The sequence below is a fragment of the Miscanthus floridulus genome, chromosome 3 (genome assembly GCF_019320115.1).
Source record: "Miscanthus floridulus cultivar M001 chromosome 3, ASM1932011v1, whole genome shotgun sequence".
Taxonomy (NCBI): Eukaryota; Viridiplantae; Streptophyta; class Magnoliopsida; order Poales; family Poaceae; genus Miscanthus; species Miscanthus floridulus.
Genome location: NC_089582.1, coordinates 151,919,245 through 151,939,475, shown reverse-complemented (window position 1 = coordinate 151,939,475; position 20,231 = coordinate 151,919,245). Strand labels below are relative to the sequence as shown.

At 44.9% G+C, this 20,231-nt stretch overlaps 4 protein-coding genes across 4 annotated transcripts; all 4 read left to right on the top strand.

Annotated features, from left to right (window-relative positions):
- Window positions 1-1,362: 1,362 nt before the first annotated feature.
- Window positions 1,363-2,308, top strand: LOC136544719 (uncharacterized). The gene is made up of 2 exons (XM_066536782.1): window positions 1,363-1,497; window positions 1,949-2,308. The coding sequence occupies exons 1-2, from the start codon at window positions 1,363-1,365 to the stop codon at window positions 2,306-2,308; spliced, it is 495 nt and encodes a 164-aa protein (XP_066392879.1).
- Window positions 2,309-5,909: 3,601 nt separating this feature from the next.
- On the top strand, window positions 5,910-7,687 carry LOC136544718 (pentatricopeptide repeat-containing protein At1g18900-like). The gene is made up of 2 exons (XM_066536781.1): window positions 5,910-6,115; window positions 6,814-7,687. The coding sequence occupies exons 1-2, from the start codon at window positions 5,910-5,912 to the stop codon at window positions 7,685-7,687; spliced, it is 1,080 nt and encodes a 359-aa protein (XP_066392878.1).
- Window positions 6,531-11,776, top strand: LOC136547588 (pentatricopeptide repeat-containing protein At1g13040, mitochondrial-like). The gene is made up of 3 exons (XM_066539554.1): window positions 6,531-9,004; window positions 9,366-9,477; window positions 10,943-11,776. Exon 1 carries the CDS (start codon window positions 7,700-7,702, stop codon window positions 8,759-8,761), a length of 1,062 nt encoding a protein of 353 aa, XP_066395651.1. The 5' UTR covers window positions 6,531-7,699; the 3' UTR covers window positions 8,762-9,004; window positions 9,366-9,477; window positions 10,943-11,776.
- Window positions 11,777-13,162: 1,386 nt separating this feature from the next.
- On the top strand, window positions 13,163-18,557 carry LOC136547587 (T-complex protein 1 subunit zeta 1-like). The gene is made up of 15 exons (XM_066539553.1): window positions 13,163-13,432; window positions 13,808-13,871; window positions 13,975-14,110; window positions 15,138-15,289; window positions 15,372-15,419; window positions 15,509-15,601; window positions 15,755-15,861; window positions 16,251-16,365; window positions 16,458-16,544; window positions 17,065-17,269; window positions 17,352-17,446; window positions 17,776-17,844; window positions 17,928-18,035; window positions 18,127-18,245; window positions 18,350-18,557. The coding sequence occupies exons 1-15, from the start codon at window positions 13,299-13,301 to the stop codon at window positions 18,423-18,425; spliced, it is 1,608 nt and encodes a 535-aa protein (XP_066395650.1). The 5' UTR covers window positions 13,163-13,298; the 3' UTR covers window positions 18,426-18,557.
- Window positions 18,558-20,231: the final 1,674 nt, after the last annotated feature.

Sequence of the window (20,231 nt, the reverse complement as noted above, 5' to 3'; positions counted from 1 at the left end):
CATGAATAGCCGTTGGAGCCTTGGTATGATCAGAAGGTATCATAGGACTTTCATGGGGATCCCCTCATTCTACTCCTTCTTGCCATCACCTTTGTCTACCTCCACATACCTAGAGGATTTATACTTTGGATAGTACTTTACATCCTTATGATCTTTCCTAAATAGGACGAACAACAATGTATCTGCTCATACGGCATCTTCAGTGCCCGAAGGAGTCTCATTGACTCATACAAGCTGCTCGGCAGATGATGACCTTCCGGAAGCAAATCCCCAATAATTGTCACCATAGCATCGAAGCAGGCTCGAGTCATGTTGTGCTGGGACTTCAACCCTAGTAGGCGCCCAATGGCATCCAGTTGAGAAACCGTTGTCTTCTCATATAGGAACTTCTGTGCTGATTCCAACATGGCCAAGAACGCCTTAGCGCTTGGCTCTGGCTCCTCCTCCTCATCCTCCTGCTCGACCTCCGGAGGTCTTTCAGCGAACATCACATCCTCATAGTCACCTAACCATCCTTCTACCCTGCCATCACCATCAAATGCCTCCAAGCATCGTCTCACGACCTCCTCTCTAGGATGATAGGCTTCACCATGGTACACCCACCAGGTATAGTTTGGCATAAATCTAAATGTGCAAAGATGCTTCATCATGACTTCCCTTGTTTTTCTTTTCTTGTTTTCACAATTGCTGCAGGGACAGAACGTGTCTCTCGCTCCCTTATCTTCCTTAAATGCATGGTCCAAGAATTTCTCGGTCTTATCCATCCATTCACGGGTGATTTGAGCCTGACTTGGGCGTCCCATGTACATCCACTCATGGTTCTCCATCCTCTAGCATATACACATGACGGAGCAATATCATATACAAATAATGGAGTAATATAACCATTAGTTGCATCTGCACGAAGTGCCTGCTGTCTAATAGGTGAGGATAGGTCCTAATCCCACCCGCGGATACGTAGATGAGGTTAGTTTCCATGCTCTACTCCGATCCGAGACAGAATTTCGGCAGCACCTCCCCGTTGTTCTCCCGATACACATCCTAGAAGGGAGAGTGTGTATCTAGAGAACAACAGGGAGGTGGTGTCGAAACTCTGTCTCGGATCCGAGCAGAACATAGAAACTAACCCATCTACGCATCCGTGGGCTATCCAAAAAACATGGACAATCTAAAATAGATACGGTCATAGATATGCAAAGATCCGCATACCTCCAACCGTATTTGTTTTGGACGAGAGACGCCTAACTGGGTTACGTACGACAACTGTAAGCAAGAGAGGTCAATTATACCTAGGGTGGTGGTGGAGAAAGGCTAGCGGTGCAGTGGCGAGTCGGTGCAGTGGCGAGACGAAGCAATGCAGGCATGACCGCAGCGCCGATGAAGACGATCAGGATCGCCGAGGTGCTCTGGGTCCCCTCCGACAACTCCTGCTCTGCAAAAGAAGAAACACATCACTGTTACTTAAAAAATTCGGCAGAACCTCCCCTGTACGGGGAGGTTTCCAAAACCTACAAGAAAAAGCCGGCACGATGGCCGACGTCCACATTTGGGGCACGATGGCCCACACATACACAAACCCGGCACGAAGGCTGTCAACACATAAACGGCACCAAGGCCGACACCCCTAGAGCCTTTACCTTTTCTCCGGCGAGGGACGGGGACGATGGCGTGGACGAACGACGATGTGCGGGGATGACGGAGTGGACGAACATCATCGACGAACGACGTGAACGGTCATCGGACTAAGGTCCATCTCCTCCTCCCCACTTCTTCTTCTTCCTCCTCCTTCTTCTTCTTCCTCCTCCCTCCCTTCTCCTTCTTCCTCCCCCTTCTCCTCCTTTCTCCTTCTTCCTCCTCCCTTCTCCTTCTTCCTTCCCCCTTCTCCTTCTCCTCCCACCTCCCTTCTCCTCCTCCCCTTCTCTTTCTCCCCTCCTTCTCCTCTCTGTAGGGACGGCCGGGCTGGGGGCAGGGCACCGTGGCTGGGCTCCTCCTCCTCTCTGTAGGGACGGCTGGGCCGGGGGTAGGGTCGGCCGCCAAGGGGCGGTGTGAGGCCAGGGCGACGTGGGGGTGGGGGCCAGAGGGCGTGGGCGGCGGCGCGGGGGTGGGGGCCGGCCACCGAGGGGCGGCGTGGGGCACGGCGGCGCGGGCTGGGGTGGCGAGGCCGGGCTGCGTGGGGCGTGGCGGCATGGGCGGGGGGACGTGGGGCGTGGAGGCGCGGGCCGGGGCGACGTGGGGCGCGGTGGCCGGTGCGGCGACGGGAGTGGCGGCGGCGGCGCTGGCGCGGGTGAGGGGCGGGCGCGGGCGCTGAAGAATGAGGATAGGGTTGGAGGAGGATGGGCCGTGGACCCTTATTCCAGAAGGGATTTTTTTTGAAATATCCTTTGCCGAGTGCTTCGGCCTGGCACTCGGCAAAGGCCCTCTTTGTCGAGTGTCAGACATGGCACTCGGTAAAGTATTTTTGTTTTTTTTAATTTTGATTTCAAATTTTTTTGTAGACCTTATCTATTGTTTACAAGCACATGTTAAAATTTGGGACCTTTTTATAACTTTTTGCTATATTTCTTGAATTAATTTTGTTTACTTGCATTTTTTCTGAAAAAGTAAATTTGAACTGTAGGTGCATGAAATAATGAAATGTAGCCATTCAAAAAATGATAGTCATGCTGTAGAGTGTATTTTGAGGCTGTATGCAGGAACTCACCCAAAATTTTGAACGCCTTGTTCGCCAAACATGATGACCCGCTTGTGGTCGGGGTGTATTTAAATTATAGAAAATGCAAACGAAGTCCGAAATTCACGAAACTTGTCGAGGTGTTGTGTGATCGCATGTGGAGGCTATGATAAAAATTTGAGAAGGTTTCGAGCAAGTTACGACATCGGATGCCTAAAACCCAGACATTTGGGTTCAAAATTTTGAACGCCTTGTTCGCCAAACATGACGACATCGCATGTGGAGATGTCTGGCTTTTAGGCATCCGACGTCGCAACTTGCTTGAAAACTTCTCAAATTTTTATCATAGCCTCCACATGCGATCACACGACACCTCGACAAGTTTCATGAATTTCGGACTTCGTTTGCATTTTCTATAATTTAAATACACTCCGACCACAAGCGGGTCGTCATGTTTGGCGAACAAGGCGTTCAAAATTTTGGGTGAGTTCCTACATATGGCCTCAAAATACACTCTACAACATGACTATTATTTTTTTGAATGGCTACATTTCATTATTTCATGCACCTGCAGTTCAAATTTACTTTTTCGGAAAAAATGCAAGTAAACAAAATTAATTCAAGAAATATAGCAAAAAGTTATAAAAATGTCCCAAATTTTAACATGTGCTTGTAAACAATAGATAAGGTCTATAAAAAAATTTGAAATCAAAATTCAAAAAAAAACAAAAATACTTTGCCGAGTACCATGCCTGACACTCGGCAAAGAGGGCATTTGCCGAGTGCCAGGCCGCAGCACTCGGCAAAGGGCCTCTTTGCCGAGTGCCAGGTTAAGCGCTCGGTAAACATTTTTTTAAAGATGGTAACAGCGTGGGTGGGATAGGCGGGCAACTGACGGGCATTTTGCCGAGTGTTGCGCTCGGCAAAGAATGCCTTTGCCGAGTGGCATGCTTTGCCGAGCGCCGGGCACGCTGCGGCACTCGGCAAAGCCACTCTTTGCCGAGTGCAATTCTTTGCCGAGTGCAACACTCGGCAAAGAGTGGCTTTGCCGAGTGCCCTATTTTCGGCACTCAGCAAAGCATGCGGCACTCGGCAAATTTTGCTTCTCCCGTAGTGTCTATTATAATTACTTAATTAGTCTAAGTTGACGCCCAACCTATGTAGAAGTTCATTTGACTTTGCCGACATCTATAATCTGATTTAACACTAAAGTTTGGCTCGTTTGCTCAATCTTATGGTGCCTAGATTGCAATTATTTTAATCTTATATGATCTCCTTTTTGTGTGTATTTGCTAGTAGATACTCTCGCTATCTATAACATTTAATCTAAGAGTCTGTTTGGATTTCATTCTTATAGTGAAAACCTGGATTCTAGATGTTGAATAGAGAATCTAAATTCTAGATAAAAAAATGAGTAGTGTTTGGATCTTATTCTTATAGTGACTATTATTATCTTTGCATATTGAAAAACTTCAAATAGTAGGTTTGGAGTAGATAGATAATCCAAATGTTTGGATCTTAGGCTATCTCCAATAACACCACTCAAAATACAAGATTCATTCGTCCTTTGGGTAGCGCTACAGGTAAAAGGTTGAATACATATTCAGCATCTTCTCCAACAACAAGACCCAAAAGAGAATCCTTTATGTAAATGGGTTTCTAGGAGAGAGGATACCCATATTTGGGTTGTGCCTCTCAGGCAACCCAAAATAGGTCTCCCGTATAGGTATTTTGTTGGATGCTGATTATGGGTCTTTTGCTATTCATTTTGGATTTGGGTGTCCATATGAGTTCCTTGTTGAAGGCAGTCTTATCCTCATTTGTGTCACCTTTTTTTTTTGGATGATTCAAACAGGGTCTAGGTTGACAGCCCAAACTACGTAGAGGTTGAAATGAAATCTGATATCACAGAAAAATTTAGCCCGTTAGCCAAGTTAGTATATCTGAGGTGGACCGTCAATACAGCCCAATGACAAGTGTTTGTTTCTCCAGCCCAACGAAGCCCAACACTAAACCTCGAAGCTCCTCGTCTCGGCGTATGGGCGGCCCGCAGGACACCGCATTGGCCGCGCCGCCAGCAGAACTTGCACGTCGTCCTGCTCCTGCGGGAGAACTTGCCAGTCGCGGCGTCGCGCTATAGGATTCGGCCTATTTAAACGGATGTTACGTCTCACTTAGCAGTTTTAAAATTGCTCCTATATATTTATCATCGACATAGAGCATTTGATACATTCTTGCTATTTTCGCTGACGTGGCACGCCAACTCGACCTGATAGCATAGACCGGCCACGGAAAATGATATTTTTGCCCATGTATTTTTTCTATCTTTATCCCTTCCTCGCTCGAGCTCCGGCCATGGCTGACGGCGAAGGCGACCCTCATCCTGGACCACGTCCTGGGTGACCCCTCTGTCCCCGCCGTAGCCGCCGAAGCACTCCTCGCCGCGCTCCCCTCTCCCTCCAACCCGACCCTGAGCCTCGAGCTCGCCGACCTCGTCCCCGTCCGAGTAGCGGCGCCCGATGCTGATGGCCTCAACGAAGCTGAAGAACTGCAGCGCCGCACCCTTGACGGCCTTAGCGAAGGGCGCGTCGTCCACGGCGGCGGCGGTGGCGGTGGAAGTGCACAGCGGGAGGTCGTGGAAGATGTGGAAGCAGAGACGGCGCTCGCTGGCGAAGATGCCCCGAACGGCGCGCGCGAGCCGCGCGGATCCAGCGACGGATCTTAGCCTCGAGGGTGTCCCAATCGGGCCGCTGGACGTCGTTGATGCTGAGCTTCTCGACGCCGAGCCGGCGCAGGGCGGAGTCGATGGCCGGCTTGCGGACAGAGGCGTACACCTGGACGCACTCGCGGCCATAGCCCGCGGCGGCCATGCGGGAGGCGATGGCGTGGAGGTCGGCGATTGCGTCCGCAGGGAAGAGGTCGATCTCGCGGATGCTCTGCAGGGAGCGGTAGCTGCTACGCTTGCTGACGGATGACGACGGCGACGGCGCCAGGTGGCGGAGGTCATCCACCGCTTGGAGGAACCGCTCCGTCTCGGTGTCGTCGAACCGCATCTGGTCATCCCCGCCCCCGCCCCCGCCCCCGCCGGACGAGGACGCCGCCGACGCCGTGGAGTCCCACCGCATGACCACCCTCTCCGTGGCCTCTAGCTCCTCCGCGGCGGATCCGTCCATGCTGGCCTGCCGCCGCCTCGGCTCCCTCCCCCTTTTCCCCTCCTGTGCGTGCTCCAGGTGCCGCCATGTTTGTCGCCGGCGTCGGGCGCGGCCGTGGACCTGCAGGCCGTGGCCCTGGCTGCTTCGCCCCCAACTTCCCCTATGTCCTGTCAGCCGCTGTCATGGACCCCATCGTTGACCATGGTCGGAGTTCAAGCGAGGAATGGATAGAGATAGAAGAAATAGATGAAAGACAAAAATATTATTTCCCGTGGCCGATCTATGCTGTCAGGTCAAATTGACGTGCCACGTCAGCGAAAATAGCAAGAATATATTAAATGCTCTCTCTCGATGATAAATATATAAAAATAATTTTAAAAGTGCTATGTGAATATGAAGAGGTGACATCTATTGTAACGGGGAAAAAGTTAAACATCCCATAGGATTCCCGGCTTTGCTCGCTCACGCAGTCGGCACGGCCGCTTTCTCCCCTTTGCTAGCACTGGCCGCGCGGGGGGCTTTTACATTTTTACCACTATAAAGATTGACCCTAATTTAAATATCACTCTTAGAATGACACTTACAACTTTATCATATACGGGAGAAGTTTTAGTTTTAGATTTACTGTCGGCTTCCTCCTCCTCCCCCTCCGGGCTCCTGCTCCTGTTCGATTCAGCAGCCGTCCTCCCCTCCTCTTCCAGTTCGATTCTAGTGGGCTCCGTGCTCTGCTGTTGCTTCTCCGTCGCGCGGGGATGAAGCCACTGGATTTACAATCCGAGGCACGCGAGAAGCTTCTCTCTCGAAAATATTGGGGGCTCAACAGAGTTTCCTATGCCCGGTGCTAACCCCGCCGGCCAGGTGTTCGACGAAACTCCCCTCCTGAGAGGGATCTGTTATGTTCTTGGCCAAACGACCGCCTTGGTCGTCTCAAATTACCAGGTTCTGCATCCTTCCCCTCCACGCTGTTCCCTGGATCGTTTGGTGTACAAGGAGGGTGCGCCACAGTGGCGGCGGCGGCGGCGACAATGCCACTCCAGGGACATCTGGCCAGCTGTCCGAGCTGTTTTGGCCGGCCCGGGTGCACGTCGCTGGTGTTATTGGGCGAGCTCTGGAACGGGGGTGGTCGTCGGATTCGCTGGAGCTGGAGCTGGAGAGGCTCCATGTCGACCTGGACCCCTTTGTTGTCAACCGGGTGCTCCGGAGCGTGTCGGACTCAGAGACGGCAGTGCGGTTCTACTGGTGGGCAGAGTCCAGGCCTGGGTTTGATCACACCCAGTTCGCGATAGCCTACATTGTCAGCCTGCTGTTTATAGACAGCAACTTTTTCCTGCTGTCGGAGTTCCTTGAGAGAGTGAGGAGTCAGGGAGTGGCATTGCATCGCTCTCTCTATCGGATCCTCTTGTCGGGCTATGTCAGGGCGGGCAAGTTCGATTCCGTCATCCAGACATTTGATGAGATGGTTACGTCTGGATGCCGTGAGTTTGGTGTTGACTACAACAGGTTCATTGGTGTGCTAGTTAAAAATTGCTGCTTTGATTTGGTTGACAAGTATTATGGCGTGGCACTTGATAAAGGTTTTTGCTTGACTTCATTCACTTATTCGAGGTGGATATCTGCACTGTACCAATCAGACAGGATTGAGCTCGTAGAGAGACTCCTGGCCGATATGGATAAGTTTGGGTGTTTTCCAGATATTTGGGCATGTAACATATATGTTGACTATTTATGTAAGCAAAATAGGTTGCATGATGCTTTGAAGATGCTTGATAATATGGAGATGAGAGGAACCAGTCCAGATGTTGTCACTTACACAACAGTTGTTGGATTTTTATGTGATCATAAGCAGTTTGCAGAAGCGGTCTAGCTTTGGGAAGAAATGGTGAGGAGGGGCCTTAAACCTGATATCATTGCCTGTGGCGTATTGATATTTGGGTTGTGCAAGAGTGATAAGGCTCACGAGGCTTTTGAGCTGGCATTGAGGATGCTGAGTCTTAATTTAGAACTCAATGTCTGTATTTACAATGCCCTGATAAGTGGCTTCTTGAGATCCGGAAGCATTAATAAAGCCTTCAAAATCATATCCTTCATGCGGACAAATGGGTGTGAGCCAGATGTTGTCACATATAATATCCGTTTGAACCATTACCGCGTCGCAGGTATGATAAAGGAAGCTGAAAAGTTGATCGATGAGATGGAAATGAGTGGGGTAGTAAATCCTGATCGGTACAGCTATAATCAAATGTTAAAAGGATTGTGCAAAGCTCATCAATTGGACAGGGCATTTGGTTTTGTTTCAGATCATATGGAGGTTGGTGGGTTCTGTGATGTTGTATCTTGTAACATACTGATTGACGCATTTTGCAAGGCAAAGAAAGTAACTTCTGCATTGAAGCTGTTCAAAGAAATGGGTTATAAGGGAATACAAGCAGATGCAGTGACATATGGAACTCTAATTAATGGTCTCTACGGTGTAGGATACTACAACCTAGCTGAAGAAATTTTTGAGCAGATGCTGAAAGCTCAGGTTGTTCCAAATGTTAATCTGTATAATATTATGCTCCATAACCTCTGTAAAGCTGGTCAGTTTGAACAGGCTCAGAAAAGTTTCTTGCAGATGATTCAGAAGGAAGTGCCGCCAGATATTATTACTTTTAACACGCTCATATATTGGCTCGGGAAAAGCTCAAGGGCAATTGAAGCTGTTGATCTGTTCAGGGATATGAGGGCTAGAGGGGTAGAACCTGATAGCTTGACATTTAGGTATTTGATCAATGGCCTCCTAGAGGAGGGGAAAGCTACACTGGCTTATGAGGTATGGGAATATATGATGGAGAATGGCATAATTCTCGACAGAGATGTTTCTGACAGGCTGATAAGTATGCTTACAACAACAACAACAACAAAGCCTTTAAGTCCCAAACAAGTTGGGGTAGGCTAATAAGTATGCTTAAATCAAAGAACAAGTAACAACTGACTGAGTTTCTTGAGAGTTTCAGCCTCTAGGACATTTTACTCATGTCATTAGAGCTCAAAGGTCTGAGCTTGTTTAGTTGCGTCTAAGCTGGTTGCTGTGCCGGTGCTGCGGAACACATCTTTGCTGATTAACTCGATTTGATGGATGCATTATAGCTGGACCTGGACCAGACCCAAAAGCAGACACACCAGAGAAACAGTGGACAAGGTACTTCTCTTTTGACCTTCTGCTGTATCATGCTAGCTTTATAGTATTATGTAAGCAGTACTGCACTAGGTGTTTACTTCTTACAGCCATGCCACTGTAGTTGAGCAAGTCTCTCAAGAAATGTTGATACCAGGGTAGATGATGTATAGCAGCTAGACCAAGATAATCATCACTGTGGTACATGAGAATCGTGCCTTGTGCTAGCTGAAGGCATGACCTGATGGAATTCAACTGAACAATATTGCATCCCATGCGGGTCCTTTTCTGTTTCGGGGTTACTATTTATATTAGTTGTTTATGCTTGATTTGAATGTAGTTAAACATCCATGTGCATCCTACATAAATTCTACCAAATTTGCAGGCATCGTCTTCAGTACTTTGACACCAAAGCATGATTGTGTGGTTAAAGTCTCAACTATGTCATGACAAATATTCTGAGGTGGCATACTTCAGCATAGATAAGGCAATGTGAGGTACACCTTCACTTTCTCTGGCAAGATTCATTGCATTTTTTTCCTTCAAATGAAATCATCTGCATGCTGTAGTTGAATATTGTCAACATCATTCATCTCCCAGACTCCTAGTGAAATGCCACCCCAGTGCAGCAATAGAGAACATGATCAAAATCTTTTCTGTGAGCCCATGACTTGGCCATTTGTATCTCTGCAACTGGTTCTGGGGACATCATCCCTCTCGTTGTTGGAAATGAACATATAAATGGTGAGAGCAAGCAGATCCTGATATCCATGGACTGCAAACAACGTTCAATTAACAGGGGAAAGGACACGAAGAGAAAGAGGAGCATGCAGAGTAACATGGATTGAATAATGATGTGACAAGTACTCCTACCAAAGATGCGATGTATAGACATCTACAGAGGAGGAGACATTCAACAGTTTTTCCTTCCCAAAATTTCGTCTCCCCTGCCCTCCTCAACAACTATCCGTCACAATGTCACAATACTTCTCCCGTCTAGTATCACCAAAACAAGACCTCTTTAGTTTAACGGTTTAACCAAACAAAATATAGACTTTGAACCAAAACCCAATAAATTAATGAATTAAACCAAAAGGTTTCTTCTCTCTTGTATCACGCTGAGATGAACTATAGTAGATCATTTAACTGTAGGACCCAGGCGACTAGCGATGAGCTCTCACTAGCTAGTTTTCTTCACCTTTGATATATAAAGGACTAAAGGTGCTTCTTCTTGGATGCTGGGTTGTTGACAGTTAGCACAAGTTTGCCGGCTTGCCTGCTCTGAAGTTTCCATCATGATCGGTTCTTGTTACCGGGCACCTTCCTTGTCTTCTGCACAATTAGTGGTAGCAGAGATAAAAATATGGTGGTACCATTACTATATTTTTTATTAAATATACAGAAGGCAACAATTGCACAGGCGAGGGTAAGGCTTGCCACTGACACCCTTCCCCAGACCCCACACAGAGCGGGAGCTCTCTGCACTGGGTACGCTCCTTTTACAGAAGGCAACAATTTCTGTACATTAGAAGCAGAGCATGTCAGTAGAGTATGAAAGTATTTTGCAAAATGCTAACCGCAAATGTCAGTCAGTAGAGTATGAAAGGAAGTTTGTCAATGAATGGCGCTACCATTAACTGAAATTAGATGATCATTAAGCATTTATTTTTTAGTTATTAGAAACAAAGGTATTTTGAAACTTTTAATTCATTGAACATGTACAAAGCGTTTTTACATGGGAAATCAGGATGTTAACCATGTCTATGTCCATATTCACTATATACACCTTAGTTATTAAAGTCTTAGAATTACTATATGCATGATTCAGAGTGAATTAGTAATAGCTAAGAACCAGTGAACAAGAAATGAGCTCAACAGATTTACATAAGCATATATGAATGCATATCAGCCTCTGTACTTACTACCTATCTCACTCGGTTTTTATCCATTTTGGTTGTACAGGTGCTTTTCCTAATCATGTAGTGGGTCCTTGGCTTCTATACTTGCACATTTCAGTTTCTATCCATTCTTCAAGTTTGTTGGCAATGTGCCATTGATTCTGTTGTTCGAAATCCAAATCCTTAGCATTCAAAAAGCTAGTAGGAAACCAATGGGGAATCAGATCAGATATAGATGTGCTTGATATAATATATACTGTATATAGCACTTGAATGTCAGTATGTGACTGAAGACAGGAGGGAAACAGAGGACCCATGTGGCAAGATTTAAAAGATGTGTGATCAAGTCTGAATGGAGGCAACCAGTCTGGATGTACCTCAATCTTCAAGGAATTTCTTGTAGATTTTTCTGATGGCTGTAGCCAAATGCTATCAGAAATTGACATATTCAATTTTTCTGACCTGGAATACATTATCATGGATGGGTCGTGAGATGGATTGGTTTCTGACATGTATTCAGGCTCTGAGATGTACCTGACAGCTTTTGTGACTGCTAAACTCTTGAAACAGGTGACACCTCAGGCTAAAACAGGTGTTGCAGGCTTCCGTCCAGCAAAACACGCAAGGGCGGGGGCGGGTTCGCTTATTAAATTTCTGATAATCTGATCACCAGTTTTGATAGTACGATAAGTTTGTAGCTGACCGGCCGCTGGTAACTTGTTTGGATTTGGTTGTTAGATTTTGGTCCTTTACAACAGCCGGATTTTGATAATCTGATCACCAGTTTTGATAGTACGATAAGTTTGTAGTGGGTAACTGGCAAGGGAAATTTAGTCTGTAAGCCTATCCATGTTGTATCTGTTGTACAGTATCTTGTAAACATTAACACATCGCCAGATGACTGGATTAAACACTTTTGCAGGGTTTTCCCTCCATCTCATGTTCTTGTGCGATGTCAGGAACGGCCTGGCTGACCGAGTGCTCAGTACTTCCCCTTCCCCTCTGGGGTGGGTCAGAGTTCTAAGTCCCAAGAGACTCAGACCCTGTTCGCTGGTCTGAAACTTGACTGAAATTGGTGGGTTTTGTGAGAGAGAAATACTGTAGCGGCTGGTTGATGAATAATATTTGCTGAGGGGGATCAGCCGGCTGGTCTGGATGGACCGGACCAGCGAACACACCCTCACTCTTTATTTGTGGTTTTGGCCACAGTGATTAGGGAGAGAAAAAAAATTATCCCGTCTATCCCACATTCAAAGCACATGTTCATGGTCAGCTTATCTTATGAAGCTACAGTGTATAGGTGGGGTAGTAGGGGTTCGGGGGTTTTCTCGATCTACGTGAAAAGATCTTCTTCTTAAGCCAGAATATCCGGGACATTCTTCGTAAGCCAGAATACCAGGGCTGTCTAGTCACCGTGCATCGAGTTTTTTTTTTTTTTGCGATGTCTGATGCTTAAATTCTTGAGTCATTTGGCAAACTCTGTACGTGTGCCTTGTCTTGGCAGTCGGAGCACGGCCTTCATGTAATGGCAGAGTGGGCCCATGAACGAGACGGGCCAAGGCCCAGATCCGTTGTTGCTGTTCGCACTCATTAGCGGTACTTTTCAGCAAAAAAAACATTGTTTTTTCTCTCACAAGAAATCAACAACAGCTAAATTTCAGCGAAACGAACGGGCTATTTTTGGCAAATATTTTTTCCTCACCCATATGTGCATAGTTTTAAAGTCTGCCAGAGTTTCCCTTTTTTAGTATTTTATTTCATGTATGTAATTTTGCATTCCACTTTGAAAGAATGACCGTAGTACCTAGGTGGCAACAAACCTCGAGATGTAATAAAGTGATATCTTTGGAATAGCTATTCAAGAGAAATCTTGAAAGGGGCCTTATATGTTCACTCTTTCTCATGGGTATTGTGTGCCAAAGATTTCATGCTCCTAAACGTGTATTTCATCACCGGGTTATGGGTTACTTTGCACGATGGTAAATGTTTCATGGTTTGATCTATCCCATTCTATCATTGACATGACTTTAATTTATAATGGCTAGCCCATTTCTTGATGGTATTTGAAAATTACGCATTATATGTTCTTGCTTTATAATGGCATGCCCCTTCTTGATGGTGTTTGATGAATTGAGGAATTTACAATGTTGTCAGTCCACTAAGGTCAGGCCGAGGCCCACTTGTTCGTGCAAGCGCAGCCCTGGGCCTAACAGATCACGGCCCATCCCTGCCCGGCAACAAGCGCCGTCTCGGCAACGTCTCCAGAAGACTAGAAGAACTCCAACCCGCACTCGCCCAAAACCCTACTGCTCCCGCTCCGCCCCTCCTTGGCCTGGCCGTGTGGTTCCTAACACTAACGCCACCTCGCCGCCGCCGCTGGCGAGATCTCCGGGTGGAGCAAGCGAGGCAAGGCAGCAGCCATGTCGCTCCGCGTGCTGAACCCTAACGCCCAGGTGCTCAACAAGTCGGAGGCGCTGCACATGACCATCAACGCCGCCAAGGGCCTCCAGGACGTGCTCAAGACCAACCTCGGCCCCAAGGGCACCATCAAGATGTAACCTTCCGGTCCCTCCTCTTCCCTCTCATCCCGCCGCCGCCAGCTCACCTTCTGGTAGATTCGCTGGGCCGTAGGGTTTGGTCCTTTATTTTTCGTGCGGCGGTATGGGTATAGGTTTCGTGGCGTAGCTGTTCGCTTGTAGATTGAGATGCATAGTCTCCCCTTTGTTTTCTGCTTCTCGTTTGGCTGGCTCCGCGTGATCTAAATTGCGCGTGTCGATTTCTGCCTGGATCTCTATTTGGCAGTGCATTTGCTTATTTGTAACAAATTGCCCGTTTGCTGGTTTTAGCTGTTCAGATTTATAGCGGAAAGTTAATCTGATTTTAGCAAAGGTTGCTTAGAATTTGTTGGCGTTTGGTTTGTGCTGCTCAGGCTTGTGGGCGGAGCTGGTGACCTGAAGCTGACTAAGGATGGGAACACCCTCTTGAAGGAAATGGTATGGCGCTACCTTTCACAGAAACATTCTATTGACATCCTGATGATATTTGTATTTGGTGCTGTTTTTCTTTGATTTGATGTCTTGTGTCATTTATTTGCAGCAAATTCAGAACCCAACTGCAATCATGATTGCGAGGACGGCTGTGGCACAGGATGACACAAGTGGTGATGGCACAACATCCACTGTGCTTTTTATTGGGGAGTTAATGAAGCAGTCTGAGCGGTGCATAGATGAAGGTATTTTGTTAATTTGTTCTAGGAACATGTCTAATCTTCCCTGGGTTGGTGTATTGATTTCATTTTGTGGTTTCTGAAACTTCTTTTACTGTATTTGAGATGTAGCTGCCATTTGGCTGTAAGAATTTGGACTTGATGTTAATCTTTCTGGATATTATTTTACTGTGTAATGTGGTTTGGAATTCCTGAAGTGAAGCATCATTTCATTGAATTAGGGGGTGTTTGGTTCCTACAGGAAAATTTTAGTCCCTGTCCCATTGGATGTTTGGACACATGTATGAAGTATTAAATATAGACGAAAAAAATAACTAATTGCACAGATTGTGGCTAATTTGCGAGACGAATTTTTTAAGCCTAATTAGTCCATGATTTGACAATGTGGTGCTACAGTAAATATGTGCTAATGACGGATTAATTAGGCTTAATAAATTCGTCTCGTAAATTAGTCTCCATCTATGTAATTAGTTTTATAATTAACTCATATTTAGTTCTCCTAAATAGCATCCGAACGTCCGATGTGACATGGACTAAAATTTAGTCCATGGAACCAAACACCCCTAAGTCTAAGAATGGGTGTGCAGCGTGAGTCTTTATCTCATCTCATCATATATAAAAGGAATTTCCTTTCTGGTTGAAGCACTGCCAATGGTTTAGGGATATCACATGATTCTCGTATCGCATGTGATGATTCATGACACCCCATTAATAATATTTTGATCTTGGTGGTCAGTATCGATGTTTAAAGGTAGAGAGCAACACAAACAGTCTTGATTAAGCATTCTCTTTTCTTGTAAACCTGAAGGTATGCTGAGAAGTTCTTGTGCAGCTCCATTGTGTTTAGGGAACATTAGTAATATGTATACCAGGCTTACATGGGTTATTACATAAGTTAGCAAAAAAAATAATATTCTAGAAAGTCAAGGTTCTACATATTGCAGTAGGAGAGCTGTCCTTTTGGATGAAGCCTTTTTTTTTTGTAATAAGCTATTTTCTATAATTATATTGTAACCAATTATTATTCTTGTAGGTACTCATCCAAGATTCTTGGTTGATGGTTTTGATGTTGCTAAGAGAGCATGTCTTGATTTTCTCGAAAAGTTCAAGACACCAGTCGTTACTGGTGAAGAACCTGACAGAGATACCTTGAAAATGATAGCAAGAACAACTCTTAGGACAAAGGTATTACGGTCTTTCATCTGCCATGTCAGAAGAAATTTACCTGTGTGCCACTCAAGTTTTACATGGACTTACTATATTGCAGTTGTATGAAGGATTGGCTGATCAGTTGACGGACATTGTTGTGAATGCAGTACGTTTGATGTCTCTTGTACCTGTGAAACGTTTCTATACCTGTCCATTTTGAAGCATATTTGAATTTCCTGTATAAAACTGTTATAGGTTCTGTGCATCCGCAAACCAGATGAACCAATTGATCTTTTTATGGTGGAAATAATGCACATGCGCCACAAATTCGATGTTGACACCCGCCTGGTACATATTCATTTTTTCATTCCAATATATGGCATTGTGCTAAATTTCATAGTCTCTTTAAAGAATGGCTTTGGATTAACATAGCAATGTAACTTGATAATGGTATATGGAGGGATGTCAAAACTTTACAAATGTGCCATGATATTCTTGTAGGTTGAGGGTCTGGTCCTGGACCACGGTTCTCGTCACCCTGACATGAAGCGCAGGGCAGAGAACTGTTACATCTTGACCTGCAATGTCTCATTAGAATATGAGAAAAGGTGCACACCAGTACAGCAGTGTTATTTTTTTTATGTTTTGGTTTTAGTATTGCTTAAGTAATTATTTGAATTTTGGTGCACCGAATATGTGTGAAAAGGTGTTTGGAGCATTTTTTATGTGATTATAATAGAGCTATCCTTATTAAGTATCATGATCGCCGCCAGCCATGTTTTTGTTGGATTGGACTGTTAAACTCAAGTGTCCATGCTCCCTTTTATAACTGGTTATGTAAACCTCTATTGTTTTACTCCAACTTCAGCTCTTAATTTTGTTTCTGCTGTGAGCCAAAACTGTAATCAGTAAATTGGGTTCAATATGCTTATAATTATTTTGTGTTTTTTCATGTAGTGGTGAAGCCAACTGTCTTACTGACATGTAAACTTTGCAGTGAAATCAATGCAGGATTTTTTTACTCAAACGCAGAACAAAGGGAGAAGATGGTTGCTGCAGAGAGACGCCAAGTTGATGAACGTGTCAAACGGATTATTGAGTTGAAAAATAAGGTAATTTGTTTTGTGCTTTGTGCCCAGAGTTTAATTTTGCCATATGCTGCATTATAGTGGGTAAAATTGTTCTCATGTTTCCTTGCATGCAGGTTTGTGCTGGAGGTGATAAAAACTTTGTGGTGATCAATCAGAAGGGCATTGACCCTCCATCACTGGATCTCCTTGCTAGAGCGGGGGTAATCTCTACTCTGCTCTGACTTCTGCTTGGTGGTTCCATGATCAAAGCTAATTTACAACCTTGAATGCATTTAGGTTTTCATTTTAGAACGTGGATCTCATGAAGTTAACAGTTGAAATAGGCATTGTATGATTAAACCATGCTCCGAAATGATCATTTATGTGAAAAATAAACAAAAAAAAGGTCCATGTATCAATGTGTCTTTAGTGATCCTTCCTCTGGGAAAAATGCTGAAAGCTGTGCAACCAAACCAGCTCGAACTTTTATTCCAATCTCCATATATTTTGAGGTATGGCAATATACAATGTTTTGACTAGATTCATCTTATTATATTTTTTTGTACTTTTTAAATAAATAACAAGATATTAGTGGCCAAAACATTTTGGAGGCTGGCAATGTCTAAAAATGTATTTGTTAGTGGAGAGTAAGCTCTTTGCATGGAAGCTTATTAATAGCATTATCTGTGTTGTTAAATCCATTTTCCTATTTGGGGCATGTGACCTGAAATGATTTTACAGATTATTGCTCTTCGAAGAGCGAAGAGGAGAAACATGGAGAGGCTTGTGCTAGCATGTGGTGGTGAAGCTGTCAATTCCGTTGATGACTTGACTGAAGATTGTCTAGGCTGGGCTGGTCTTGTCTATGAGCATGTTCTTGGAGAAGAAAAGTACACATTTGTGGAGAATGTGAAAAACCCTCGCTCTTGTACTATACTGATTAAAGGTTGGTTTATTCTTCAGAAACAGCATCGTCTTTTCTGATACCCTAATTGAGCTGTGAATTGAATGTCGTTTGACATATTCAGGACCTAATGACCATACCATCGCACAAATCAAGGATGCTGTCCGTGATGGTCTAAGATCTGTTAAGAACACAATTGAGGATGAAGCAGTTGTGCTGGTATGATTTGTAAATTTCTCTGTTGTGGAAGGTAGCAGGAGTTAGGAAGAAGACTCTGGCTTTTGCTTTTGGTGTTCATCATTATTGACTCTGATAAAAGTTGATAGTTCTGACTGGAGTTATTGGTAACTTAGTCAACCTTGTGTCTACAATTAGTTTGATTAAACTTGCAACCTGCTTAGTGTCAAGTCCATAATATTACTATTGTACTGACCTTGATCTGCATCATCCTGTTTACTGTCGTGGGCCAACTTGTGTTTTGCTTTAGGCTCTTTATCATTTGCTTTGGTTTCAGTTGAGCAGACAGCCATTGACTTTTGCGAGTGTAGGGTGCTGGTGCTTTTGAGGTTGCGGCAAAGAAGCATCTTATTGACAACGTGAAGAAAACCGTCAAAGGAGTAAGTGCACAAAAACATTGGTAATGCTTTACATTTACTGCTGCAATATTAACATGCTGCTAACACTATAATCTTGGCAACAGCGAGCACAACTTGGGGTGGAGGCGTTTGCGGAAGCTCTTCTTGTTATACCCAAGACTTTAGCTGAAAACTCTGGTTTAGATATCCAAGATGTGATTGTTTCTCTCCAGGTATGTTAAGATATTTGCCCCTTGTTGGTGTTTCACTTTGTTTGAAGTTAAGCCAGGAAGTTCTTGACTATTTGCCTTGTGTTTTCTTAAGAATGAGCATGACCGTGGATTAGTTGTGGGATTGAACCATCACTCTGGGGAACCGATTGATCCCCAGATGGAAGGCATCTTCGATAATTACTCTGTGAAGCGCCAGATCATCAACTCTGGGTATGTGATGCATCTGTCAGTTTTTGTATTTCTATATTCTTATAGCTATGCTTTCTAAAACATCCTTGATGTGCAAGCTAACTTTTTTTTGGTCTTTGCTGTAGACCCATCATTGCATCCCAATTGCTGCTTGTGGATGAAGTGATCAGGGCAGGCCGCAACATGAGGAAACCAACTTAGAATTTGTTGCCACCTAGCAGAGACTAATTTGTTGTACCTTTTGTTTTTTGTTTTGTGCCTAGTAGTGATCTGGATGATACATTTATGGCTTGAGTTAGTCCCATTTCACGAAGCAGGTTGCATTCTCTGTCACTTGTGCTCTCAACCGTTGCTTTAAATTTTGGATTACTGCGTGCTTATATTTCAACATGGGATTTTAGTTTTATCGATGGTCTGGATTTTTTGCGGCATACATTCTACTAGGAACTTGTATGTGATAAACTAGGCTATCACTCCAATTGTGACAATGACCATGTGCATGTAAATCATGTCCACGACCTATGAAACTGGGTGTAAGTGCACTAAGACTGCCTTAGCAATTTACTGTATGTAATGGTAGGCTGGTAGCCATTATCTGCTTACATTTCCTTCCAACTCTTAGTCTCCAGCTGTTGCATGTATACGTTTCAGTCGTGAAGATTGTTTCTTGATCTCGTAGCCATTATCTGCTTACCAGCCTTATCCTCGCCTGTGCAATGCGAGAAGACCGCGACTCGAACCCGTGACCAAGAATTTATATATTGAATAAATATTCTACTATAACAAATCTAACCAGTTAAGTTAAAATTATACATATACTCCCTCTGGCCCTAAATGTATGTCGCCATGGTTTGCGTACCGATAAGTTTGACTCGATTTATGAAAAATGTATGCAACATTTGTGTCTCCAAATAAATTTGTTAAAAAACTAGATTTAAATATCTATTAATGATACTAATTATGTCTCATAAATATTTTTTAATATATATTTAGTCAAAGTTAGTTTCTTGGGAAGCGAAAACGACATACGTTTAGGGACAGGGGGAGTATATATATGAAAAAGAATCACGACATAGGCACTGTTCGCTTCGCTAAAAAAGGCATGATTGAAGATATTGTTCACTGATTTGTTGCGAGAAAAAAACACGGTTCGTTTTTTTAAATAGCACGGCTCTTCACGGCATAGTCAATCTCGGTACTTAATGCCAAAACCGATACGATGTGGGAGACCGACCACGGAAGGGAGGACGCACATGGTAGGCTGGGGCCCACGAAGCTGACGCGAGGGACCCTGGGAAATGGAAGAGGAGCGACAACTACGGCGAAACAGCTGCGCCCTGTGCAGTGGTCGGTCCCCGTGGCAGTCCGCGGACAGGTGACCCCAAATCCAGATCCACGGCCGCCCTTCCCGTTCCTGGCCGACGCGACGCCGGCGCTTTCGCGCGTCGTCTCTGTCTCTCGGTCACCGCACAGGGGGGCTGCCGGCTGGCTGCACCGGCCGGCCAGCCAACCAACCACGCGGACCTGGTGGCGCCACCACCGTACCTGCTCTGCTGCACTTGCATTTGCACGCCCAGGATGATGATGCTACACGCGTACGTCCACCGTCCATTAACGATCGTACGTCCGTCCGTCCAAAGAGAATCGCAGCTGGTGGTTCGTTCGACGACTTCAGTTCAGAGGCGGCTACCTCCTCCGATCCCGTCCGCTCTTTTATTTTCTTTTTGACGATCCAGGAGCATCTAAACACCACAACCATATTATGCACATCTATAACACTACAACACAGTTTTGTATATTTGTTATACTTCATCTAATTCTTGTATATATGAATTATAAAAATTATTAAAACTTTTCGTGAAAATGGTAGATGCAAAATATTTTTTGTTCTATGTCAACAAAGATATTTCGAGAGTCTTTCTTGAACGGCATGATATGAAGATGCGCAATAAGATTTTACCTACAGCGCATGATGTGGATCGTCACACGGAGCACAATAGGCTTGTG